This window comes from Lolium rigidum, chromosome 4 (genome assembly GCF_022539505.1).
Source record: "Lolium rigidum isolate FL_2022 chromosome 4, APGP_CSIRO_Lrig_0.1, whole genome shotgun sequence".
In the NCBI taxonomy this organism is placed as follows: Eukaryota; Viridiplantae; Streptophyta; class Magnoliopsida; order Poales; family Poaceae; genus Lolium; species Lolium rigidum.
In genome coordinates this window covers 26,230,610-26,240,252 of record NC_061511.1, presented here as the reverse complement: position 1 = coordinate 26,240,252, position 9,643 = coordinate 26,230,610, and the positions used below count along the sequence as shown (strand labels likewise).

The 9,643-nt window shown below is 40.3% G+C and overlaps 1 protein-coding gene across 1 annotated transcript; it reads right to left on the bottom strand.

The window, feature by feature from the left end:
- Positions 1 to 564: 564 nt before the first annotated feature.
- LOC124646784 (BTB/POZ and MATH domain-containing protein 2-like) lies at positions 565 to 6,938 on the bottom strand. The gene is made up of 2 exons (XM_047186845.1): positions 5,519 to 6,938; positions 565 to 656 (listed from the first exon to the last, which is right to left on the bottom strand). Exons 1-2 carry the CDS (start codon positions 6,936 to 6,938, stop codon positions 565 to 567), a joined length of 1,512 nt encoding a protein of 503 aa, XP_047042801.1.
- Positions 6,939 to 9,643: the final 2,705 nt, after the last annotated feature.

Below are 9,643 nucleotides of genomic sequence, written 5' to 3'. Positions count from 1 at the left end.
ATTCATTTGACATCGGTAATTAAGCACACCTGATCCCACGATCCTTTGTGTCTGTTGCTGCCAGTGGCCACTCCTGCTATATGCCCACCTGCATTCTTCAGACTCGGATCTGTAATAGCTAGCTGCTAGTGCTCTGTGCTCAAACACATTTGCTACTCTGCTCTGAATGTTTTGTCTTTCTTTCCTACTACTATGTGAAAGCGGTCCTTGATGCAATCCAATTCTCCAAGAATTCAATCAGCTCCTGCCGCCGGCGCTCCTGGCTGGTGAGCACAACTCTGTCGACAGCGGAGTTAACTCGAGAAAATGAAACTTCGTTTAGATGACTGCTCGAGGAACTGAAACCTGCGGCCGGAGGCGACTAAGCGGACGTTCAGGAACACGACCGAGCGAGGGAGAGCTAATACAAACCCACAAACTAAAAGCTAGAGCTGCAACGTTGTGATTTCTGAAGTTTAACAATAAACTGCGCTCATACTTAAGATCCAACTGGAGAACACCTGCATCTGTCAAGACCTGCCAACATGCTTGCAACTATCACGTCAAGAATTTTCATGCTTGGAGTCACTCAGCTACTAGTGTACTAGCACCTCCGTTGAGAAAGGTCGACTGACATTTCACTGCATCAAAACCTGGTAATGCCACATTAACAAAAACTGCAGCAATCAGAGGAATAGGGGTTCAACATTAATCATGTATCCCAGCAAATACAAGACTTAGCAGGTACCCAATTCTAGTCTGACTGAAAGACGGGTATCCATAGTTTTGCCACGAGACATACATGCAGACATATAGTAGAGAGGTACTAGTACACATGTAGATAGTACTAATTGGATGCACATGGGAGCGTATGCTCCCTTTATTTTGAAATACATGTTAGGCACATTTTAAAATGTCCAAAAAATTGAAACAAAAATTTCGCACGTACAACTTCATGTGCTACGCGCTCACAAAGTCGTTTCATGAAAAATCGACATGTCATGTGACGTGTGTAAAAAAGATAAAATTCGGTGCTGAAACAAAGACTTGTCACAAGATAAATTTTCTCTTTTTCGCTTAGACTACAAAAAATATCATTTTTTCGTGAAACTTGACGAATACACATATATTATGGAGATGTACATGTAAATTTTTTTGTCAAATTTTTTTGACACTTGAAAATATGTTTTTATGGTAGAGGGATCATACGGACCCAGGAGCCGAATTGAGTTTCTGTAATTGGATTGGATAGATAGATTCATAGATACCATGACCATTAGCCACACTACTAAACTTTTTTTCGAAATGGGGGATTTGCCCCAGCCTCTGCATCAAAAAGATGCATACGGCTGCTTTATTACCTTATTCAAGTCCAGTTTTAACCTTATTACAACTCAAGTCTCATGTCAAGTTGGTCTAAAAATCAACCAACGCAAGAAAAGTAAAGCAAAAGACAAAGCGGCATCACAAAGTGATCCTATGATCAAGCCGCCACCCACACCGGCTGAAGAAATCCCGTGCTACCGTCTCCAGTCGGTTGCACCCATACTCCATGACATCCCGCTGCTCCTCGGACTGGAGATAAGACCACGTACGGATCCGGTGAATAACCATAGGGAGAACCTGCAAAAAAGGTTGTTTTGTCGGTTTGTTAAAAACAGTATCATTGCGCATATTCCAAATAGCCCAAAGAACAGCGCAGACTCCCACCCTAATTTGAACCAAATCCTTCTTGGCAATACCGCTTAACCAATTACCAAAGAGATTTGTAATGTTTTTTGGGGGGGGCATACTGAAAGTCATAAAAATAATGCGCCAAATGATTTTAGCTAAGGGACATTCAAAAAACAAGTGCTGGATAGATTCATCTTTGTCACAAAAAGCGCATTTCTTACAGCCTTGCCATTTACGCTTAGCGAGATTATCTTTTGTTAAAATAACTTTATGATGCAGGAACCACATAAAAATCTTGATTTTTAGTGGCACTTTTATCTTCCAAATATACTTTTTGAGGTACTTTGTGTCATCGTCTAACAAATCAAGGTACATTGATTTGACAGTAAAAGCACCCGAATTTGTAAGATTCCAAACGAAAACATCCTTATCATCAGATAATTGAACATACATTAAACGATGCACTAGCTCTAACCAAAGCGCCCACTTGTTGGGTGTTAGAGTTCTCCGAAAAGTTATCTGGAGTGGTTGATTTTGTAGGACATCGGCCACCGAAACTTGTTTTCGGTCAACTATATTATAAAGAGTCGGATATTTCTGAGCTAAAGGAACGTCACCTAACCACGTATCTTCCCAAAACATAGTATCTTTGCCATGTCCAACTTTAAACGATCCCCGGCTGAAAAACTCTTCTTTAACTTTCATCAAACCTTTCCAAAAGGGTGAATCAAAGGGTTTAGCTGTAACCTGTGATAAGGTTTTAGAATTTAGGTACTTGTTTCGCAATAATTCCTGCCATACCCCATCTTCGTTTATTAATTTAAACAACCATTTACTAAGGAGACATCTATTTTTTAACTCTAAAACTTCAATCCCTAAACCCCCCTGGTCCTTCGGTCGGCATATAATGTTCCATCTAGATAACCTATATTTTCGCTTATGCCCATCACTTTGCCAAAAGAAACGTGATCGATAGAAGTCTAGCCTCTTCCTCACCCCCACTGGTATCTCAAAAAAAGAGAGCATAAACATTGGCAAACTTGTTAGCACCGAATTGATAAGAATTAATCGATCCCCATAAGATAAAAGCTTCCCTATCCAACTACTCAATTTTCTTTCGAATCTATCCTCAATAGGTTTCCATTCGCTATTTTTTAATTTCCGAAAGTGAATAGGAATGCCTAAATATTTAAAAGGAAAACAACCATTCTCACAGCCAAAAAGAAACTTGTATTGGTCTACCACCTCGGTGGCCTGACCAAAACAAAAAATCTCACTTTTATTAAAATTGATCTTAAGCCCAGACAATTGTTCAAACATACACAATATCAACTTCATATTCAGCGCCTTTGCTAAATTGTGCTTCATAAAAATAATGGTATCATCCGCATATTGAAGAATAGACACCCCGCCGTCGACTAAATGTGGTATGAGCCCCTCCACTTGGCCATCCTCTTTGGCCCTATTTATAATAATTGCTAACATATCAGCGACAATGTTGAAAAGGGTCGGGGATAAAGGGTCTCCTTGTCTGAGCCCCTTACGCGTTTGGAAATAATGCCCAAAATCATCATTTACTCTAACACCAACACTACCACGACTCACATACTTCTGAATCCATTGACACCACTTCGGGTCAAAGCCTTTCATACGTAAAGCTTGCTGTAGAAAATCCCAATTAACTTTATCATATGCCTTTTCAAAATCTAATTTAAGAAGAACCCCATCCAATTTATTTCTATGCAACTCGTGAATCGTTTCATGAAGAACAACCACACCCTCCAAAATATGTCTCCCGGGCATAAAGGCTGTTTGCGTCGGCCTGACCACCTTGTGTGCAATCTCGCTTACACGATTGGTGCCCACCTTTGTGAAAATCTTAAAACTTACATTAAGGAGACAAATAGGTCGATATTGTTGAATTTGTAATGCATTTTCTTTTTTTGGGAGAAGAACAATGGTTCCAAAGTTGAGGTGAAATAAAGGTAATTCACCCTTTTGAAAGGCCTGAAACAATCTCATAATATCTATTTTGATTACATCCCAGAAAGTTTGGTAAAATTCAGCCGGAAACCCATCTGGCCCCGGCGCCTTATTCTTTTCCATTTGCATTATCGCATCATACACCTCTTGTTCGGTGAAATCAGCAGTTAAAATTTTATTTTCTTCGTCGGAAAGTTGAGGGATGTCAGCCTTGTCTGACTCACTCATGGAAAAATGATTTGGAACCGGAGCACCAAACAGATTTTTATAGTATTCTGTAATGTACACTTTTAGGTTCTCTTGACCAACAATAGTTTCTTCATCTTGCTCCAACTGAAATATTTTTTTTCTCCTATGTTTACCATTAGCTATTAGGTGGAAATATTTTGTATTATCTCCTCCCTCTTGAATATGTTTAACTTTGGCTCTTTGAGCCCATTTGGATTCCTCATCCCGCCTTAGCTTAGCTAGTGTCATATTTGCATCTTTAAGCTGACCACGCTCATAATCAGTAAGAGGTATGCTCTCAGCTTTTTTATCAAGTGTATCTATAAGAAGAAGTAACCGGTCCCTCTCTTTTTTGTACAAGCTACTCATGTTTTTTGCCCATCCTCGGAGAAATCCCCGAAGATGTCGGATTTTATTTTGCCATATGTCAATGGGAGTGTCCCCATGTGAAACAGAATTCCACTCTCTAGCTATAATATTCGCGAAACCCTCCTGGCGCAACCATGAAAGCTCAAAAGAAAACTGCGCCTTATTCCCGAGGTGAGCTTGTTCACCTGAATCGAGAATAAGCGGAGTATGGTCAGATTCGGCTCTTGCCAAAGCACGAACACTAACAAGAGGGAACTTTTGCTCCCATTCAACACTTGCCAAAACTCTGTCTAATTTCTCATAGGTGGGTGTATCTCTGCGACTCGCCCACGTAAATTGTCTGCCTGATAGAGCAATCTCACGGAGGTCTAAGCTTTCGATGATGGCATTAAAAATAAAAGGCCATCTGGTGTCAAAATTATTGTTGCTTTTATCTTCCTTTCTACGCATAATATTAAAATCCCCCCCAACTAGCATGGGAAGAGACTCGGCCTCACAAACACGGACGAGTTCGGCCAAAAAATCTGGTTTATGTATTTCTTGAGCTGCTCCATAAACGGGAATAAGAGACCATTCAAAACCATCAACTTTTGACCTAAGGTTAAAATTAACACAATGTTTTCCATTAATCACTCTATTCACTTTTAGTGTTGTATTGTTAATACCTACCAGAATACCACCTGATCTCCCTTGTGGAGGTAGGCAATACCATATGAAATCAAGGCTTCCAGAGAGACGACCAAGAAAAGGAACTGAAAAGTTTTCTCTACCCGTTTCAAATATAGCAAAAAAATCCAATTTTAAATCTCTAATAGATTCACGAACTAGAGAATGTTTAGCTGAGTCACGGAAACCGTCGCTGTTCCAAAAAGCCCCTTTCATTACAACAAGTTTGATTTTTTATTTTTTAGGCGAGCACTACATCGACGTGCGACAGAAACATCTTTTACCTTTCTCTTATTAGTCCTAGTCTGCTTATTTGGACGCACTAGAGGATCCTTGTGATCCTTAGAAGTGTCCTGGTCGTTATCTGCTAAATCCGCGGAGAGACTATTAATCTCGTCCATAAAGAGACTCGATCTAGAATCATTTTCTTTACTAACCGATAATTCTTTATTTTGCAAAACAATTAAAGTTCTTTTAAGATCCACATCTTTTATTTTACTAATAGATTCCGACACCTCTGAAGGTGAAAGACCAAGAGAGACACCTAGTTTAGACGCGCGAGCCAGAACAACATTATCAGGAAGCGAAGCGATAGTAAAATGAGCTGGTATTTTTGTACCTGAATATAAGATGTCCTCCCGAGCCTGAGCATTCTGTTGAGCCCGCTCTAGCTGAGTCGCATCGGCATTCGGCTGGGCCTTAATGCGCTCACTTGTTCGCACACCAAGAACTATCGCCTCCGGAATACCGCCATAATCAATCACCTTCTGTTTAGAATATCGGCCTCCAAGAAACACCCCAGTACCCCTTGTGGACTCAGAGCCATCTCTAATAGGAACATCTCTGATAGAAGCAGGAGACGATTGCAGAGAAGCAATGCATACACCCGGTTTCCCTTGTGGAGTGCCAGGTGAAGCAGACAACTCATCAGACGGGTGAGAAATAGGTGTATGAAAAGGCGAAGGATCTGCTTTCAGCTCGGCCGGCAGGAAGCTAGCAGCCAGCTCCTTGAGAACAGACGGGGAGCTTGTTTTAAGATGCTCGTAGCCATCAGTTGCCATCATGGCCTCCAGATTGGAAGGAGAAGCGAGGAACTCGAAACAACTTTGCTTGATTCTATGGAAGCCATGCTGCTCAGCTAGAGCTAAAATGGTCGCCACAATGTCAGTGTCGATTAGGTCGCACAACCTCTCCTCGCATATCAGCTTCAGCCTCTCGATGTTGTACCTGTCCGCCGCCACCAGTGGATGGCCAGCCATCGCGCCGTTGCTTTGCGCATCACCTCCAGGAGTCGTCTCATGAACATGCAGTGAGTCGGTGTATATGAAGTGCAGCAAGGACTTGAACACGTCGCTTTCCATGTCGCTGATCTCAATTGGACCGCCGGAATTCTCCTTCATGGGGCCGAAGAGCTCAGCTCTGAAGACGGATGACCGGGCGGCGAGCACGGACCTATGAGCCGAGAAAGATTGCCCACCAACATGAAAGGTCACGTCTGCTCCTTCCCAGCTCTTTAAGAGATCGCCAAGATGCTGATGCAAGTCGCTCGGAGGAACCGAAACTGACCGGCTGCCTTTGTGGATACGCCTCACGACGGTAACATCGCATCTGATGCTGAAACTGTCATCTCTTAGATGAACTGAACTCTCAAGATCAGCCTTCTTTATAAAATCACGGATACCCCAAGTTGAATCTTTGGTAGGGAAGATGTTTTCATCCGTGGTACGGCTATGTGACGCCACTGCTTCCCCATCCTTGTCGAGTAGGCTAAATCTAACTTTCGCCTTCACATCCTTGGCCATGACTGAATCAAGAACAAGAAAAACAGATATAGAATAGGGAAGATTTTCAGCGGGGCAACCGTTTGGGTAATACCTCACAACCCAGTTGTGACCTCCAACTGTAAATGGGATAGATTTCACGTATTTGCCATGCTTGATTCGCTCCTTGATACTTGAGTACCCATCTACCTTGATCACATACGAACTTTCTTCAGATCCAGCTACGATGGCAGCAGAAAGATTGCAGACCTCTGACATTGGGTGGTCGGATAGGCAGCTTGGTTGGAAGAGGGAAGATTTCTTTTTGTCAAGCGTGGGAGTTAGATTGATCTGTTTGAGAGCCGATCAATCAAATCAAACGGAAATATCCTGTAATAACCTCGGTCTAGATCTTTGGGTCGGTATGATTTGCTCATATTTAGGAACCTGACTAACTTCACGAGGGGACGCCGGTGAATCTGCAACCGTTGGATATGAAATGAGAACGAGGTGTGTATTAATTGCCAGATGATATTTCCTTTTCTTCTTAACCTTGTTTTTAGTATGCCCCGGATAAAAAGGTTACATCATTCCTTTAATCTTGTCGTTGAAAAGGAAACAGATTGGATACAAATCAAATGGTGCCCTTTCCATATATGCTTCCATATTTTCAAAACGAATATTTTAGATCCGAATATGAATATTATCGAATACCAATTCAAAGCCGATGTTACTCGGATACGGATGTGAACCAGATATTTTCTCAATTCGAAATGAATACGAATACAGTGAAATAATAGACTGATGTCTTATAACGAGTCAACTATAAACGTACAAGGAGATAAATATACTAATACAATACATAATTGTTTAAAGTTCAATCATAGAAATGTACATTTGGCCGATTTGCAAGTATTTATCAAAATATTTTAAAAAAATTATAGTGTAACATCCCAAATTTTTCTAAATTTCTAAATATTAAATTAATAATTTAAGTTGATTGAATTGCTTGACTCCGTTGAAAATTTTGAATGAAAATAAACTTTTTAGGACTTGTTTTAAAGAAGGAAAGAAAACATATTTCCTAGAAATTATTGAATATATATATAAAAAACCTAAAACTTTTATTGTTTTCTCAACCTCGTGAAGCGGTGTTCAAAATATTCGAAATGATTTCTCCTCAACCAAAAACTTACTTCCAAAATATCCAAAAGTATTAGTTTTCGAAATAATTGATTTTGGCTGAAACCTAAACACATTTTGATTTTTTCCAAATAGCCCTACAGTACAAAATATCCAGAATATTTTGGTTTTGAAAATATTTTAATTATTTTCTTGCATAAGATCCAAATTTTATTTCTAGTTTTTCCAATAAGCTATTAGGCCAAATGTATATATTCTAGCATTTTATTAAACTCTCCAATATGTCCATATTAGTACTGTGCTTTTTTAATATTTTTTCATAATTTATTTGAGTTAAATTTTTTTATATAGATAAAAGGGATCATATCCCCGATTTCATTAAACGAAACCAGCATACTACAAAGTTTCCATCCTTACACACCATAACACATCAGCAAACACACAGCAAGGTCTTTTTCCCTCACGCATGATCACATCCTGATCACTACTAGGTTTTCCACTAATTTATAAGGTATAGCAAAAACACTACTGGCGAAAATGATATAGAAGAGAAACACATATCTAACAACAGCCAACCACTTTTCTCTCCTCCGACACCGAACACCAGACAAAGTGTTTGTTGCTGACTTTCTTTTCCCTTTTTCACATCGTTAGTCTTGGTATCCATGGCATTCAACTTCTTCTTTCTCTAAACACTTCTTTCACAACCTTCTTCAGCAGCTTAGCGTAGAAATTCAGTTGATCCTTAACGTCCTCCTTCACCTGCAAAAGACTTCAACAGTTAATATAGTAGCAAATTTTAACAATTACTATATAGGGCTCATCAGGCCATTTCCCCTCAAAACATGCCAACTTCCTCGTTTTCCAGATGTTACATATCACTACAGGTACCCTGTCGAGGTGGCTCCTCGGCAATGCCCACCATAAGGGGCTTAGGATTGACGGAAGGCAACGATGGAGATTCCGAGAGCGAGAAATTGCACGACGTACCCAGGTTCACGTCATCGCGATGGAGGATCGCTACGTCCTACTAGCAATCCACTATATGAATATATGTGTACAAGGGGCCGCCGTTGGCGGAGTTGTATTTAGTCTAGTTCTAATCTGCAGGTTGCGATATCTAGGTGTATCGTGTGTATGTTTTTCTGTTTTTCAATCTGCCTTAAGGGGTGCCCCTGCCTGGCTTTATATATGCAACCAGGCTAGGGTTTATAAGAGTCCTAGTAGAATACGTACTAGAGTCTTCTTTCTTGTAGTCCAAGTTGATAATTCGTGCGGGTCCAATTTGTCGAGTCCTTGTGCTAGTCCACCTTCATAATCTGCAGTGGGTAGGGAAATGTCGGGTACCCGAAGGGTAATACCTACAACATACCCCCACATCAAGAATTACCCCCTTTTTCCCCAAACCCTTTCAACCGGTTAGAAATACAATGATTAGCTGAATCAAAATGGAAATTGAAACCAAAGGTACAACTAACCACATTCCAAATGTATCTGGCCAGGGGCATCTAAAAAGAGGTGTTTAATTGTCTCATTGCATCCACAAAAAAGGCATCGTTTCTCACATTCTCCGTTTCTCACATTCTCCCTCTGTATAAGCACACCCCTTGTCAAAATAGTCCCTTTTAGCGTTAACCACAAGAAAGTTTTTATTCCGAGAGGTATATTAACTTTCCACATGAATTGTAAGGGACAAATTCATTGAATTCAATTGCTAGGTACGTAGAAAGATTAAACTGAGAATGAGCCTCAGCTTTTTAATTTCCATATTAATCTATCACGTTCATTTCTCAAAGTTACTCTCTCTAGAAACTTTTTCAATCCACCCCATTATTTCCTGA